The 17,900-nt window shown below is 43.6% G+C and overlaps 2 protein-coding genes across 3 annotated transcripts; one reads left to right on the plus strand and one right to left on the minus strand.

The window, feature by feature from the left end:
* Nucleotides 1-322: 322 nt before the first annotated feature.
* On the plus strand, nucleotides 323-11,284 carry zgc:65811 (uncharacterized protein LOC393524 homolog). 2 transcript variants are annotated; one of them, XM_056287783.1, is made up of 9 exons: nucleotides 323-426; nucleotides 1,042-1,169; nucleotides 2,433-2,538; nucleotides 2,641-2,738; nucleotides 6,968-7,042; nucleotides 7,148-7,246; nucleotides 7,609-7,704; nucleotides 8,447-8,530; nucleotides 9,421-11,284. In XM_056287783.1, the coding sequence occupies exons 2-9, from the start codon at nucleotides 1,104-1,106 to the stop codon at nucleotides 9,511-9,513; spliced, it is 717 nt and encodes a 238-aa protein (XP_056143758.1). In that variant the 5' UTR covers nucleotides 323-426; nucleotides 1,042-1,103; the 3' UTR covers nucleotides 9,514-11,284. The 2 variants fall into 2 exon arrangements, with proteins under 2 accessions (XP_056143758.1, XP_056143756.1); XM_056287781.1 differs by lacking the exon at nucleotides 9,421-11,284 and adding an exon at nucleotides 8,825-9,407.
* Nucleotides 11,285-11,419: 135 nt separating this feature from the next.
* On the minus strand, nucleotides 11,420-17,292 carry LOC130119257 (zona pellucida sperm-binding protein 1-like). The gene is made up of 9 exons (XM_056287704.1): nucleotides 17,016-17,292; nucleotides 15,380-15,478; nucleotides 14,868-15,043; nucleotides 14,588-14,679; nucleotides 13,657-13,787; nucleotides 13,298-13,478; nucleotides 12,647-12,785; nucleotides 12,358-12,427; nucleotides 11,420-11,424 (listed from the first exon to the last, which is right to left on the minus strand). The coding sequence occupies exons 1-9, from the start codon at nucleotides 17,290-17,292 to the stop codon at nucleotides 11,420-11,422; spliced, it is 1,170 nt and encodes a 389-aa protein (XP_056143679.1).
* Between the last annotated feature and the right edge of the window lie 608 nt (nucleotides 17,293-17,900).

The raw sequence follows: 17,900 nt of genomic DNA on the forward strand, positions 1-17,900 counted from the left end.
GCCTTTGTGACTGGACCAAGCTGGTCTGACTGGCTGAGGCACGAACCTTCTCTAGAGACTTCTCACAATTAAACATGTGCTCCGGAAATCGCAAAACGTTTAAAACGGAGGACGCAAATAGCAAGAGGGTATAGATGTTGTATCCTGTCGACGAGGGCCAGGTGTGTTTGCCAGTGTCAGAACATAACCCGAGCAGGTCCTCAAGGTTTCGTTTTTCCTCAACGCACACCCCCGACCGACACTGCCAAACCTGTCCGCCTACCTCGATTCCCGTCAGTCAAACCGTGCGACCCAGTGAAATCACGCAATTGCTGAAAGTGGGCGTGGCCTGGGTACAAACGGGACCTGTCCCATCTCTGCGCCACAGTCCGGGGGAAACTGCCCTGTGCTTGTTGTCGTCCGCGTCGGAGGACTGGAAATAAGGAGGTGAGCGAAGCTCTCGCATTTTAACTTACTGTTTATTCGCAGTGCGTATTTCAGCCGATGCGGTGTTGTCGCTGCAGGCTTTACCGTTGTTTTTTTGCCCCTTTCCACGTGTAAGACGGCTTCATCAAAGCTAGGAACAGCTTAACCCAGGGGTCCCCAATAGGCGGCCCGCGGGCCACGTCCGGCCCGTGACGGGTTGATTTATGGTCCGCGAGAATTTTTGGAGAAATGCCATAAGGAATTTTTTTTTTATTTCCCTACCCCCAAAATTTTTTTTTTAAATTTCTATCGAAAAATAGATGAAAACTCTCTGTTTAAATTATAATACCTGCAACGTATCGACACCAAAACAAACTAACGAACAACATGCTGCTGGAGGTTGAGTGGCCCGTGGTTTTAAAAGTGGCCCGCTATGAAAAGTAATTGGGGACCCCCGGCTTAGCCTATATTTGCAGTTAGACCAGTGCAATTGTTGTCATCTGTAGTCGTTTGCATTTCTCGTGGCCGTCCGCCCGCCCGGCCGGAGTTGTTGATGTTGTGCAGCTGCTGTGAGTGAATCTCCTCTCCGCGCGGGCCCACGGGTGTAACAACTTGACTCACTTCTAAACCTTGCAGACTTCACCACTTTCGTCTGTTGTCGTGTGCCGCCGCCAAAACAAACCCCACTGAATAGCACAATGGCTCTGGATGGACGTGGCCAGCTGTGCAAATGGATCCTCATCTTGTTCAACATCTTGTTCGCCGTAAGTACTTCATGTTAAATATTTCATATGGGCGCGACTACGTTTCGTTCGGGTTTTTTTTGTTTATTTCGAACGTTAGAATGTTTTAAAATGTATAATAAAAGAGAACAAAAGAATAAAAACAAACAAGCAATGTCGTCATCGTCAAACGTTTGTTTTAAATCTCGGCGGTTGGAAGAGGAGTAGGCAGAAGTTAAAAAAAAAAGTCTGGTCCTACCTACCCCCTTTTTCTGTTTTAGTATTTCAACAGTGAACTGTGTGATTTCAGTGGTAGCTCAGTCATCTGCCACCGGTGACCGCGGCGTCTGTCTAGTAAACCATATCCATTCAACGCAACAAGAACAAAGCAAGCGGCAGAGCAACGTCAAAACACCTCAAGAACGCCTCGCGCAAGATGACGTCACAGCTCCGTCCCACATCCGTTCAACATATTTTTAAAGAGTCTTTTAAATGTGATTATTGAGTCACATGTTTTCGTTTCATCACTGCCAACAACAACATACATATTGATGATGTATGTTGTTGTTGGCAGAAATATTGCCTATACGTCATTATTACACCGTCACCCCTGTCGTTGTCTCTAAAACAACAAAAGTAAAAGGTTCTCTCTTAAGGGCACAGAAAAGTGTAATCCCTGGGCCGTTGTCCATTTGCGCCTAAAATCCAAACTGAAATGAGATGTATGATAATCCAACCAGGAACGCCGCTCTGTTATCATGCAGGTGGCTGCAGTGGTGGTTCTGATGGAGTTTCATTTCACCTCTCCTCACCAGAGTTTCATTTCTTGGTCAGCCACATGAAACCAAAACCGAGCAGTTGTCATCATGGCCGAGATTTTTTAACAATTTACCACGTTTTTTTTTTTTTTTACCCAAGTGCTCTTTTATCCTTTGCTCTGCTTCTATGGGCTTTGTCATTATTATTATTATTATTATATTCTATGTTACTATTTTATTTTTTTTTCTATTTATTGAAAGGAACTCCCAATGTCTTTTTGTTTAGTTGTTTATCATGAGTTATTTTATCCTATTTGGAGATCGGCTTTATTGCTCTTTTTTTTCTATGATTGAAAATAGTTGCACACAGGACACATGTGCGAGTTAGAATACATAGGGGTAATGTCAGATTTGCTAGGTTTTCTTTGAAGATGTGACACTGGTGTTTTGCCAAAAAAGAAAAAAGAAAACCTTCAAAGTATATATGTGCCACAGAAGTTTGTATTTATTCTGACCGTGCTGTGTTGTTTTGTCTCCTCTCTGCCAGTTGGTCGGGTTTGCCATGCTGGCACTTGGCTTGTGGCTGAGATTCAGTGGTGTAACCAAATCAATCTTTGAAATGGAGAATGACAGCCAAAGTGCATTTGTCATAGGTGAGCACGGCCTTTTTGTCTATCTTCCCCAAGGAAAAAAAAATATGCAAGGAAACCGTCTGGAGTCACTGAATTGCGCTCTCTCTCCCTCTTCTCTATTAGCTGTGATAATGCTGATTTTACTCGGCACAATGATGCTGGTTGTGGTTTCCTTTGGAGACTATGGCGTCTGCTGCAAGAGCAGGTGCTCCCTGCAAGTGGTGAGTTTCATTTGCTGCATACTAAACTCCCGATTAAGTCAAAAGCTTCTTTCCATTGTTTTTAATGCACATTGTTCTTTTAATGGCACACACAATTGACGTACAATTATGGGTGAGGTTTTTAATTGACTTCCCCTGCATTTACTCCGTCATATCAGAGGTCACAGAATTGAATGTCGTTTTTGGTATGGTTTCATGAATCAACTGATGTCGATAAACTTTGTTCATCACACTGCCTTTTGCTTTGATTCAGCCAAGTTTAAAAAAACAATTTTTTTTCAGTGGTTCACAGAAAATGAATGGGAGAACATATAAAGAACATGGTATGCAAAATCTGCAAGGACACAATGATAACTATAGATTGCAACAGTCTCTACAAATCTGTACAGCCTTATTTCGCATTGTGATGAAATATGGGATGCCCGTGGAAAATGGGATGGTACATGCATTTTTGGCTTCTGTGGCTTAAACTGGGATAAATCTCCAAGACATGTTGTTGGCTAACTCCTCTGCGCTACTTCATACAACGCACCTACTATACTTGAACATCCTGCCATACAAGATTTACAGGTTTTCCTTTGAGGAGAGGTGGTACATAGCGGTGATTTAAAGGCATTAGTGGCCTGGATGAATACAAGAGTTCAGGAATCAGTTCGGGGCGACTACTACTCACCCTTCTACTCTCATTATATTTTATTGGTCTAACATGCTGGTCCCCTCACGCGTTGCCTACATCACATTGGTTGGGGTGTCATTGATGCCCTCATATGACGGAGGTAAATGGGGGGGGTCTATTGTAATGTGCATTTTCCCCACGATGGCAGCACGGTGGCGCAGTGGTTAGTACCGTCGCCTTACAGCAAGAAGGTCCTGGGTTCGAGCCCCGGGGTTGTCCAACCTTAGGGGTCGTCCCAGGTCATCCTTTGTGTGGAGTTTGCATGTTCTCCCCGTGTCTGCCAGGGTTTCCTCCAGGTGCTCTGGTTTCCTCCCACTGTCCAAAGACATGTAGCTCAGGTGAATCGGCCATACTAAATTGTGTCTAGGTGTGAATGTGTGTGGGCCCTGTGATGGACTGGCGCCCTGTACAGTGTCTCTCCCCGCCTGCCGCCCACTGACTGCTGGGATAGGCTCCAGCATCCCGTGACCCCGGTTGGGCTTCGATAATGGATGGATTCTCCCCACATATGCCAAAAAAAAGAAAAAAAGACTACCATCCTAGGCCTATACCAACATGTTTTCAGCTCAAAATGTAATACAAATTATTACTACCCTATTAAAACAAGCCCCAAGCAGTTATTTTGATTCTCATCTATTTATTCCAACCTTAAGTCTCAGGATTTTTTTTACTTTTCGGGTTTTTTTTTAATATCCTTTTGAAATTGGTTTTCCATTGTCTAAAACTTCATTCTATCTCGAATTAAAATGCTGAATGCCTTAAAAACCCTTTCAGTTATTTGGCCCAAAGCCTGCAGGCACCCCGAAAACTGATCCACTGTAGTTTCCGTAACCAAAATGCCCTCAGTATTATCAGCTATGCGCCAGTCACGTGGCAGCCAGACTGGGATCCGTGCGAGGGAGGATATGGAGCGCAGCGATCCTCCTCGGCTCGACCTCTGCACTGCATTTTCTTCTTGGACTCCGAGACTGGAGGAGATCGAGGGGGGTCCCGGCCCACAGGCTGTGGGGAAGTTCACACAAATTCCTGAATAGCTACGTAAAGGCCTGAGATAACAACTACTAGCTTGTTTCAGGGGGAGCTGACCAGCGGCTTTACGTCCCGTCTTTTGCTGACATGTCCCTCTCAATGACCAGAGCTGAACTTGCCCCGGTTTTTACCCCCCGAGAAGATCGTGCCGTGACATGGCCTTTTCCCAGCACGTTGTATTCAGTAGTCCACGTCTTCAATCAAAACAGCATGGCAATTTGCAGTGCATAAATGTGACACGGTCAAGATGGCGGCCTGACAGGACGCGGAAGCCGGGCAGGCTAAGCTAACTGCTAGCCCATGCAGATCGGCAGTTCTGACAGTCATCCTGGCATTCGCTGTCTTGGACAGTGAAAAATAAATATATACACTACCGTTCAAAAGTTTGGGATCACATTGAAATGTCCATATTTTTGAAGGAAAAGCACTGTACTTGTCAATGAAGATAACTTTAAACTAGTCTTAACTTTAAAGAAATACACTCTATACATTGCTAATGTGGTAAATGACTATTCTAGCTGCAAATGTCTGGTTTTTGGTGCAATATCTACATAGGTGTATAGAGGCCCATTTCAAGCAACTATCACTCCAGTGTTCTAATGGTACAATGTGTTTGCTCATTGGCTCAGAAGGCTAATTGATGATTAGAAAACCCTTGTGCAATCATGTTCACACATCTGAAAACAGTTTAGCTCGTTACAGAAGCTACAAAACTGACCTTCCTTTGAGCAGATTGAGTTTCTGGAGCATCACATTTGTGGGGTCAATTAAATGCTCAAAATGGCCAGAAAAAGAGAACTTTCATCTGAAACTCGACAGTCTATTCTTGTTCTTAGAAATGAAGGCTATTCCATGCGAGAAATTGCTAAGAAATTGAAGATTTCCTACATCGGTGTGTACTACTCCCTTCAGAGGACAGCACAAACAGGCTCTAACCAGAGTAGAAAAAGAAGTGGGAGGCCGCGTTGCACAACTGAGCAAGACGATAAGTACATTAGAGTCTCTAGTTTGAGAAACAGACGCCTCACAGGTCCCCAACTGGCATCTTCATTAAATAGTACCCGCAAAACACCAGTGTCAACATCTACAGTGAAGAGGCGGCTGCAGGATTCTGGGCTTCAGGGCAGAGTGGCAAAGAAAAAGCCATATCTGAGACTGACCAATAAAAGAAAAAGATTAAGATGGGCAAAAGAACACAGACATTGGACAGAGGAAGACTGGAAAAAAGTGTTGTGGACGGATGAATCCAAGTTTGAGGTGTTTGGATCACAAAGAAGAACGTTTGTGAGACGCAGAACAAATGAAAAGATGCTGGAAGAATGCCTGACGCCATCTGTTAAGCATGGTGGAGGTAATGTGATGGTCTGGGGTTGCTTTGGTGCTGGTAAGGTGGGAGATTTGTACAGGGTAAAAGGGATTCTGAATAAGGAAGGCTATCACTCCATTTTGCAACGCCATGCCATACCCAGTGGACAGCGCTTGATTGGAGCCAATTTCATCCTACAACAGGACAATGACCCTAAACACACCTCCAAATTGTGCAAGAACTATTTAGAGCAGAAGCAGGCAGCTGGTATTCTATCGGTAATGGAGTGGCCAGCGCAGTCACCAGATCTGAACCCCATTGAGCTGTTGTGGGAGCAGCTTGACCGTATGGTACGCAAGAAATGCCCATCCAACCAATCTAACTTGTGGGAGCTGCTTCTGGAAGCGTGGGGTGCAATTTCTCCAATTACCTCAACAAATTAACAGCTAGAATGCCAAAGGTCTGCAATGCTGTAATTGCTGCAAATGGAGGATTCTTTGACGAAAGCAAAGTTTGATGTAAAAAAAATCTTATTTCAAATACAAATCATTATTTCTAACCTTGTCAATGTCTTGACTCTATTTTCTATTCATTTCACAACATATGGTGGTGAATAAGTGTGACTTTTCATGGAAAACACAAAATTGTTTGGGTGATCCCAAACTTTTGAACGGTAGTGTATATATATTTTATATATGTTGGCTATGTATGCATTTTGTAGTTGTTTTTTGTAGTTTGGATATGTGTTTTGTCTTTGTGTTGCACTGCTGTGGGCAGGGGGAAACGACATTTTGCTTCATTCCATGTGCACGGAATGAAATGACAAATGTTTCTGATTCTTCTGTGCGGTAATCCACTGCACAGGCTAACCCCACGTTCATCTGTTACGACTGAATCTAACTTGCGCCTTTGATACATTTCTTGCTAATCCGTTACCAGTTGGCCAAATTTTGGAATACACCGATCCCCCTCCCAAAATCTTATCAACTCAGAATGGGTAAAAACTTCTCTAAAATTTTTTCTCTCCTCCAAATGAATTACAAAACTAAGTGAAAACGGCTGAAGGAAATGGTGCCATATCACACAGATATTGATGACGCCTGTGTGTGTGTGTGTGTGTGTGTGTGTATGAGAGATATGTCAGAGGTTGTGTGTTAGTTATACAGCTTGCTTACCTACACCTGTGCTTTATGTCCCTCATGTACCTGGGCTTCTCAGTTCTCTGCTCTGCTGGCTGTTATGGCTGGAGCTGAAATCGGAGCCGGGGTGATTGCATACATGAGACGTAACGCGGTAAGGAGAAAGACTGGAAAACAGGGCTAAAACTAAAGCACATATGATGGATTTTTTTTTAAGGCTTTTACTCCTGCTGAATTACTTGTGTTTCCCATGCTCAAGGTTGCCTCAGGCCTTGCGGAGTTCTACAACAGGTTGTATGTTGCTTACATCGACGGAAGTGACGCGAGTGACATCACTCTCAGATTCTTCCACACCATGGTAAGCAGTAACCCCCTCCACCCACATATACATTTCATTTAATAGACAAAAATATGTAACACTATAGGCAAGAGTTGTTGGGTAATATTTGCAGCCATCAAAACGGTGGAGATGGGAACTGTCCTCACAAGATAGATTTGTGACATTGGAAAAAAACAAAAACAAAACCCTAATTCATTATTCACATGGACTCGTATGGATTCATATGGCCTGGTGGCCTGTCCAGGAGGTCTCCCCCGCCTGCCACCCAACGACTGCTGGGATAGGCTCCAGCTTCCCCTGCGACCCTGAGCGGGATAAGTGGTTTGGATTATGGGTGGATTCATTCTTTTTTGTTAATTTCCCTCCCCTTGTGTCTCCAGTTCGAGTGCTGTGGACTCTTGGGGACGACCGTATTTGACTTGGCTAAAGACACTTGTCCCAAACAAGATGGGTTCCTCGCGAAGTTCACCATACCTGTAAGTAGAGTCTTAAGACTTGGAATCATGTCAGTGAATGTCAGCAACATTCCACTGTAATTTTTTCAAATGTTAACGATTTTCAACATTATCTGAAGCAAACAATCAGCATCATAATTATATATTATTATGTTGTACACACACACACACACACACATATATATACTCGACTGATCCATTGTTAGACGAGCCATGCTTATAAGAATAAAGAAACTGCTGGCAAATATGAGAAATATCACAATAATCAGGGGATTTTACACTATAGATGTATATCAAGATAACCGCTTACATAAGGAGAAATATCACGTTTAAAAATCCAGCTGAGGTCCACCACATTGAATTGTTAATGTAAGTATGTACTGGATATAAGCATAATATTAAAACCAAAACTGGTTTACAAATAACTCCCTTCAAATATTTCATACCTCCTATTTGTAAATTCTAGGACTAGGTGATAGATTAATTAAGGCAACAAAACTATCATGAGATGACAATATCTGCGTTTCATTCCAATACAGTAAACATGAAAGGCGATAAATAAAGAATTGTATCGAGTAAGTGCCCAGCCCTAAAAAGACACAGGGCAAGATAAATACTTCTAGATCAACAACCCTTCTTTGGCTCGCTCTGTAAATAAGGGCTTGGCTGAAAAAGAAAACCACGTGTCTTGCTGACATTTGTCAAGCCGACGAGCATCTCTGCAGATCCCGGGCTCAAACAGTCTCGCCTCTTGTCTCTGTAGGCATGCCCCCCTGTCATCTTAGAGGCCTTTGAAGAAAGAGCGCCACTAGTGTTGGGTACTTTCGTCGGAACTGCAGCTCTTCTGGTAAGAAACGACAATTTATTGCTATGGTTTATTGTACACATACCCACATTGTGTTGTACACAATGCTTTTAAGCTGTACTGCAGATATTATAAACACGCATCTTCATCAGCAACGCATCAATAAACTGAATGACAGGTGAGGCTTTTAACTGAGATGCCTCATTCTGTTTTTCCTAATCTAACATTCCCATTTCCTACCCCTACCCATCAACGCCACCCCCCCCTCACCCCTCATCCCACAATCTCATCTCTCTGCTTCTCCTAATCCGTCTATCTACCTATGGGTCCTTGTAGTTGTTGGCTCTGCTGTGCAGTGTAACCCTCACTAACAAGATCCGTCTTTCCAACCAATCGTCGCAGCACATTTTGCATCCCTGCATCCCTGGCCTCTTTACCCCCTACACTTATTCCCAGCATAACCTGGTTTCCATCTCTTATCCCGACCCTGACCAAGACCCAGTGGTTTTTACTCCTCTCACTGAGGCCAATATTCCACTAGTTTTGACTTAAAGCAGCCCCCCCCCCATCATTATCATCACGGCATGTTGGCTTCTTTCGCTCATTTCCTCACCTAGAGAAGGTATTTGCATTGTTGTTTCCTCTTCCTTTCACTGCTGAGCACGCTCAGGACCTCGCAGCTTGGTCGCTGCGGCACACGCCTCTCCTCCCATAAAAGGTGTCTTTCGGTTGTTTTCAATTTACTCTTCCAAATATCTGGGTGAGAGAACGCAAAGGCTCTTTTCCTCTCGAGTAGAGCTTCTTTAATCCTAGTAGCCCCCCCCCCAAATAGCATGGCGCTTTATCTCATTTCTATTTTCCACTCAACTTCTACCTTTACTCTTCTCTCCCCGCCCCCCCCCTCCCTTCCCCATTTTGGATCTGGATGACAGATCACTGCTCTGGTGTGCACCAGTATATTGATGAAGAAGATGAAGAGAAACCAGTACGGGGGGCCTGTGCATTTCTCAAATGTGCAGTACTGATAAGGGAATGCTGATGACCCCCCCCCCCCCCGTCTTCAGTAGCACAATAACAAAGCAACGCTGGAAATAAGGATGAGCCACGGTACTCGTTTGAATGCAGACGACTGATCAGACATTTTTTTATTAGCATTTTTCTGACCCTTTTTCTTGTTTTACCCTTAACATTGTTTTACTAATAAGTTGAACCAAATAATAGATTTGGCAATACAGAGGTCCAAAGACTTACATTTAGAGTTAACCATTTTCCAGTTTTTTTTGTGTGTGTGTTTTTTTTTTTTTTTAAATAGTTAAGTCATTGTCCTGGGTGAAATTGGTGTTCTTCCATCAATATCCATGATTCATCTTGTTACAAGCTGTCGGAAGCCCTGCGGCATTTGTGCCCCAGCCCGTCGGGTCTCTTTAATCATTATAGAGATGTTCTTTGGGATTTGAGGACGACAGCAGCCCGTCCATTTTATGACGTTTCTGCAGGGAAAAGAACTGCAGACATGAAAGCAACGGGCTGCTTGTGAATGTAAACCTTGCACTGAAGTAGAGATCAATATTTTTCCCCTCTCCATCTTAATTCATTCAGCTCAAGCTGTTAATATTGAAGCTGTGGTGTAGCACTGTTACTCATATTAGCACTGGTAAGTCTCGTTACGTTGCAATTGTAACTCCTTTTGCGTGTATGCATTTCAAAAATGGGACCATTTCAATTTAAATTTTGCCCATTTAACATGTATAAACTCTTATTGGGTCAAATTCCTGTGTTTACAGCTAGAAAGTGGGGGGGGGGGGCATCTCAACACTGTTGTCATATCAGTTTAACCATCTACTGCCAACATCACCCATGTCCAAGGAGACGTTTTCACAGGATTGTTAAATTGTCGCATATTAAAGCTTTTTTTTATATATTGAGCACATTTTAGCACAAATTGCACATTGCTTGGATTGTATTTTGTGCTTGCCATTTTATATATATATATAGTTTATATTGAGAGATGCATGTCTGCTGGAAATGAAGCGTCTCGCTAATGGTGACAGGAATTGTAGATGTCCCAGTCATAATTACAACACTGATAAAATGCATAAATGCTCTCTATGTTAGTTGTGAAGCAGCTTTTAAGCCAAAGCACTTTTTTGTTATAGTTAGCTTCAGCCCCCCCCCCCAGTCCATTATATTTCAGCATGTTTCCTCACTCAGGTGCCAGGTGCCTGCTGTATGTGCAAGAAATGTTCTTTAGTGACCAAACCTAAGTGTCTTAAAAGGGGGGGGGGGAATCTTGTCTTTGAAATTTCAAATTTTTTTTAGAATTATTATTAACTGCTTGCAAACGTTCCACCTCAACATGTACTTACTAACTGGCTCTGTGCACAACTGTAGTCCACTGACTTCCGTTTTCTACTGCAGCGGTAATACCAGTTTCCTTTTTGTTGGCGTGTGCTATTGACAGTGGCATATCTTTCGCGATGCCTGTAAGATTTACTTTACCACGGATAAATGTCAACAACATGCACAGAACAGTTCTGTGCATGTCGACCTGCACCTACAAGCACACAGGTGAAACGTTTCAAGTTGTACATATCAAGTTACGTCCACAGTTATGAGGATGAGTGGATGGACGGACAGAATTGTGGGCGTAACTTGATATGTACAACTTGAAACGTTTCACCTGTGTGCTGGTAGGTGAAGGTGAAGGTTTGTCGACAATTCTGTGCATGTCGTTGACACTTATCTATGGTAAACCTGGCAGGCATCGTGAAAAATATGCCGTCGTCAATAGCACACACCAACAGACAGGAAACTGGTATAACCGCTGCAGCAGAAACCGGAAGTCAGTGGACTGCACAGAGCCGACTGCACTACTGTTCTGCTTATTAAAGTGAAGCATTTGCTCCCATCATCCAAGGCCCGTGTCTTCATTTACACTGAATGACAGAGAAGCAAGAGACAAGATATGTGACAAAATAATATTTATTTCAGTGCTCGCTCGTTGGCCCTGGGGGGGGGAAGAAAACACACACACTGTCAGAATGGAGAGAAGATATGATCATAAACAGGCCTTTGCGGTCTGAGCTACCAGGCTTTAAAGTGCCGAGTCCTGAAGATTTGAGTTGAGAAAGTTCATTTTTAACCTTCGACAAATTTATAGTTGGGTCTTAAGTATTTTTTGCGGCGTGCTCCATAAGTGCTAAGCATCAGGGATGTACAGTAGGAACCACTTTTCAGAGAAGTGTGCGTTGTGAAACTAATTCAAACGAGATGGTAAAACCAAAAGACCCAGGTTGTGGTTTCCTGCATCATGCATTGGAACAAGGGGAAGATGTTCAGAAACTGGTAGTCTGCTTCATTAAAAACACTACACGGCAAACAAGAATATTAAGCGGTTATTACACACTACCTTAGCCCAAAACTAAGATTTAAACGTTTTAAACTTTAATATCTTAAGTTTTACATTTACAAATTCCTAATGATTTGGCCTGAAACCCACAATTTGATGTAAACATTACAATCATCCCCAAAAAATGAATAAATAAAAAGGAGGATAATCGCCCTACTGTGTATGGGAGACTTTGAACCCAGATTTTTTTTTGGGTTGAAATCTTCACATTGATGACAATGCCTTCAACAGTAAAAAAAAAAACGCCACAAAATTTGTCCCAACTGTAAAGGCCTATGTCTGTCCTTCACAGGAAGTCTAAAAATGAAAACATATATATACATATATATATATATATAATATATATATATGTGGTTTGCTTTTGAGGTCCCCCCCCCCCCCAAATAATGCATTTTTTTCCTGCTACTAAACTGACCCATTGCTCGGTTTGTGTAATGTGTGCCTCCTGGGGAGGACTCACCGCTGAGGCAGCCGACGGTGCAGTCACCATCCGCAGAAGAACAAACATCTGTGGAGCACAAAAAGTGGATCTGGGAGGAGAGACAACAGGAAATGAGATTGTCAATGGCAATACTGTACAGTGGCCATAGTACCATAAGAGTTGACGCAAGCTTTGTAGGAAGTAGAACTTAAACCGCCCTGAGCTAGGAAGCATCCCAGTAAACATCACTTCAAAAGCTCAGAAGAAAAAAAAAAATCGACATTCATTAGTGTAAAGAGAATCTGTAAAATAAATAATAAAATAGTACCTCTGGGTCCTCTAGTTGGAAAAAGCCTCTGTTATTTATTTTTGAGGGCAGAGAAGAGAAGCTGGTGACTGTGAGCCTCTGGGTGTGAGGTGGTGCAAGAGGCTGAGATAGATGCAGGGCGTCATCTCGGCTAGGACAGCTGAGAAAGGCCAAATGGGAAAGGGATAATGCCGTGATGAGGCTCAATTTCGACAGCTTTCCATACAGTAAAACACTGCAATATACCAACACACTAAAATCGCTGCAATTCACCATAATATATATCATGCAGATAATGATGAGGCTGGGGATTCACACCCCGATTCAGTACCATATTCTGTTGCTCATTACAGACCTGCGATGCTACATCAGTCATGTGCAAACTGAGCAGTCCACCTGCGGTGGGGATGCACATAAGTCTCTGGTGACCAGGTCGGTCAAGACTGGCACTGATCTTTATCACCATTAGCCTCTCATTTACACAGTTGCACAAGTTATGTTAAAAGCAATGTTCAACCAAGTCTAGTTCCCAGTCTGGTTTGACCGCTCAGGCTGCTTAAATCTGCAGTGTCAAGCCACAGGGTTGGTTCCATCAGATCCTACAGCACGCAGATGAAAAACAGTCATCAAGTCCATCATACATTTGCTGACATCGCTAATGATTTGACCCACCCGTCATAAATGAGCATCCAGCTGGCATATGGAGGGTGGGTGTAAGCCAGGCAGTAGTGAACCAGCAGCACCAAGCCAGGCTCTGGAGGATTCAATAAGCTCACCTCCAAGTACAGTGGTCTGCCTTGAATGAGGCCGAGGGGCAGGTGAGCCTCTGGGTAGTATTTGGTAAAAGAGTTGTCTAAGCAAAAAGGGTTGATATTTCAAAATTAAAAAGATGCTGCGGCAGGCCAGGAAACAAATACATTGAACACTCAGCCATCGCACAGAGATGAAATGTGGACAGGGTGATTTTTCGATTTACTATGGATCAACTGCGGTGTCATTTTAGAGAGACTACGGAGACGAAAACTGCTAACCTGTGGCGATTCTCAGTTGGACGGTCACTGTGGCGGGTGTAGTTTGAACAGGTGGTGCCTGAGATGGACTCATGATCTGAAATTTCACCTTACCTGGAGAACCTGGCGATGACCTACATTCCACCATCAACCTGCTCGTTCAAACAAAATTAGGGTTACTTTCATATCAGACTGCTGCATCACTTTAAAGATATATAATTACTAATGACACCAATATCTTTATCACAAAACAGCTACAGCTGCTAGTTAGTCGAAACAACAGAAACTGTACCGGTGCTAATAATGACCAGGTAATATTTTTTTTCTTTTTTGGATTTTTTTCCTCCCCAATTACCCCACACTTCCGAGCCATCCCGGTCGCTGCTCCACCCCCTCTCTGCCAATCCGGAGAGGACTGCAGACTACCACATGCTTCCTCCGATACACGTGAAGTCGCCAGCCGCTTCTTTTCACCTGACAGTGAGAAGTTTCTCCAGGGGGGACGTAGCGCGGGGGAGGATCACGCTATTCCCCCCAAAAACAGGCACGCCGACCTACCAGAGGAGGCGCTAGTGCAGCGACCAGGACACATACCCACATCCGGCTTCCCACCCGCAGACACGGCCAATTATATCTGTAGGGACGCCCGACCAAGCCGAACGTAACACAGGGATTTGAACCGCTGAGCCCCATGTTGGTAGGCAACAGAATAGACCGCCACCCCACCCGGACGCCAATGACCAAGTAATATTTTGACACATTTTCCCCCAAATATCCTGTGAATCAGGAGAATGCATACATGCCAACACCTCAGACTGCACTAGCATAGTCAATTTAGACATAAACAATACTTTCAGACATGGAACAATACTATGGTAAAAACAATGCCACGTTTAATTCTAATGTGAATCTGGAAAGATGTGCTTTCACTTGCAAAAGTTAACACCATCACCTGACAGGAGAGACGTCATTCTTGGATTGGTCGTCGTAAGGAACCTGGATACCATGGACTTCTAACAGGTGAACCTCTGTCTGACCAGCCACCTAACAAGGAGATAAAAATCAACTGGAGGAACAAGGGAAAGGATGTCAACTTTAACGGTGTCAACTCAATTTTGTGTTGCAATTCACATCATTTGAAGTTGAGGGCATGTAAAACTACAAATATTTATATTTCACAAGGCTCAGTTTAAAACAACTGGAACGGAGTCATCTGGGGAGGAGTGCCTCACATGTCTGTGAACTCCACAGCCATCCAAGGGCACAGTGTAGAGGTCAGGGTTAGAGGTCAATCTCTGGGGTGTGCAGGACACATCACCGTCCCTAGAACGGTGTCGAAGTGAGGCCCCTGTTGGCTCTACCAAAGGGTCAGGGACCATAAAGATGAAGTGCTGTCCCGCTGTACATTCTGTGGACACACACACGCACACACAAACCTGGTTGTCATTCCAACACTTGGCAGTTTTGACCTTGTACACAGTAGAAACATTAAGTCTGCTTTCCCTTCCTTCCCCCAGGAAATAATCTTTCAAAGTGCATTATCTGCCTAGAAAATACACCCCCCTCTATATAAACAACCTAATATTCAGCAGGGTACCCCCCCCCCCATTTCTGATTCTGTGGTTTGGGAGCGGCCTCTTAGCCTTGAAGCTCATCGATGGTCTGATATTCAGACGTCTTTTTTGATCGCAGTTCTCTGTGCCACCCAACATGTGCTGACAAGACTCGATTGGGAGGGACTTACCATTCACCGGGTAGGAACAGCAACCCAAAGAGCTGCTGCAATCGTGGTTTGACAGCAGGCCAAGGACACAGGGAGTGTACACATTGGCCTCGAGGCGATCTAAGTACAAAGAAAAGAGACAAAAACAAATAGAGCTGGCCAATAGGTAAACCGGGACCACTGGAGACAAGCGAAACACAACTTCACTTCGAATCAAATTCTTTCGGATAACTGATTAACAAAAGCTAATGTTTTGTGTTCAGCCATTCTGGTGTTACACCAAAGTCTGTGACCCGCCAGATTATGCCAGCCAGCCCTTAAAACGCTCTATTTCGGCCACCCCTAGATTCGAATCTTATTCTTTATCACACCAAACCCACATCTAATAAAAACGGTCTCCAACCCAAGATCTATTTTAACCATCTTGGACTTTATGCCTACACTTAACCTTACCTAAACTGCCGTTTCTTGGCTGAAAGAGTGTTTTAGTGGAAGGTCACATAATCTGAAGGGACACAGATTCTGATACAACACTGGAAAACAGGAGAAATGTTCTGCCACCCTGTGGTATCATTTAGAATAAGCATCAACACTGTCCTATAAAAAGTATGACAAAGCCATAAAAGGGCCTAAATAAAAAACCTATGACATTGAAAATTGAATAAATTGCAGATTATGTTCAATAAACTGTGTAAGGGAAACAGACTCCACCCAAAAGCAAGGTACCCACATGTGCTCGGAAACCAAAAAACTAGGTTTTCCAGCCACAGGAAGTGATAAAACTGATTAAGTATCCTGACAATGCTGAGGTCTTGGGAAACTGTAAAGTTAGATTTTAAAATTGTGTTCTTTTTCATGCTGAGACTGCACATTTTTAGTGTAATTTTGAGCTGAGATTGTATATTTTCAGCTGATCCAGCCACTGAGGATGCACAAGCCAGTGCATTCTAGAAATGGAAACGGATGATCCGGTGTGGCAACCCCTTACAGGAGCAGCCGAAAGTAGTAGTAGTAGTCGCAGTAGTAGATTGTATATTATCAGCTCTGTTTATAGCAAATCAGTGTTTGATGTTTAGGAGGCATATTCAGTGACCAGTTAATATATAGATACACTTTATACTGTCCATTTAAAGACTGGTGGTGTTTTGGTAGGGGCTGGGGGTGTCAAACATCACACCCACATAAACATATCCCAAGTTCAACGTCTTTGTTTCTGACTGTGAGAAATATGTCATAAACTGTGATGATCAAGGAATGGTTTGTGTGTGTGTGTGTGTGTGTGTGTGAGAGAGTGAGTGAGTGAGTGAGTGAGTGAGTGAGTGAGTGAGTGAGTGAGTGAGTGAGTGAGTGAGAGAGAGAGAGAGAGAGAGAGAGAGAGAGAGAGAGAGAGAGAGAGAGAGAGAGAGAGAGAGAGAGAGAGAGAGAGAGAGAGAGAGAGAGAGAGAGTCATTTAGTCAGTCTGTCTATGGAGGTTGTAGTGGGACTTCTGCTGAATGTCAGCACTGAATAATATGACCTTCTGTGAGCAACGGCTGTCATGTTTATCCATGCACAAGTCTTGGAAAATATCCTTGAAAAGTCCAGGAAGATTTCCTAAAACGAGTGAGAACTCTGAAAAGAAGTGAACAGCTCCTTTAATTTCTCTATCACCATTTACCTGCCATTTCATTGACCAGCCTCTCCTCCGCCTCTTCAGTCTGTAGATGTGGAGTGAACTCATACGACTGTTGCTGGTGAACATTATGAGTTGAGGGAATATAGAAGGGTTTGAAACGTGGCTGCTCTATGTTTGGAGATCCGGTCTTGTCATTATAGGCAAAGGTACTCTTTCCATGGTGGGTAGCCTCCACAGGAACTTGTATTTCTGCCTTCGATTTTGACTCCTCAGGATGTATACTGCTAATAAGGTGTGGTTCCTGGTCGTCTGTGGACATTCTCGGCTGATAGTAGTAATGGTAATAAGGGAGTGGTGGAATATTTTGGAGATCATAAGCTGGTTCTGCGGTCAGAGTCGTGGCTTGGGGTCTCTTATCCGGAGGAGCATCAAGATTGGGGTTATGATCATGGAGATACCAAAAAGGCAGCTCAAGCTGATGGTGGTCATTGTAGTATGGGTAAATTGGATGCTGAGGGGACTCAAACACTGTTGTGGCAGGAGATTGAACCTCTGGGTCTGAAGTTTCTCCAGATGGAGAAATGTGACTTTCAGCATTTTGTAACCTCTCAGGTCTGTAATACATGTGATAGTAGTAATAATATGGATGGTAGTAGTATTGGTTGGGGTGAGGATTTGTGTTGGGTGACTGAGCGGCAGAGGAGGGTTGCTCTGGAGGAGGAATTATAATGGGGCTTGTTTTATGTTGATGGTTGATTTGAGATGATTTAAGGGGAGGGTAATGGTAATTGGGAGGGAGGACAGGCTGGGTTGCAGGGAGCACAGAAGCAGGTGGTATTTTCTCATCATTTAGGTCCACTTTAACTTCATCTTCAGATAGAAGTTGATGTGGGATCCATTTCCAGCGGCCATGCAGCGGCTCAATTG

Source organism: Lampris incognitus, chromosome 10 (assembly GCF_029633865.1).
Source record: "Lampris incognitus isolate fLamInc1 chromosome 10, fLamInc1.hap2, whole genome shotgun sequence".
In the NCBI taxonomy this organism is placed as follows: domain Eukaryota; kingdom Metazoa; phylum Chordata; class Actinopteri; order Lampriformes; family Lampridae; genus Lampris; species Lampris incognitus.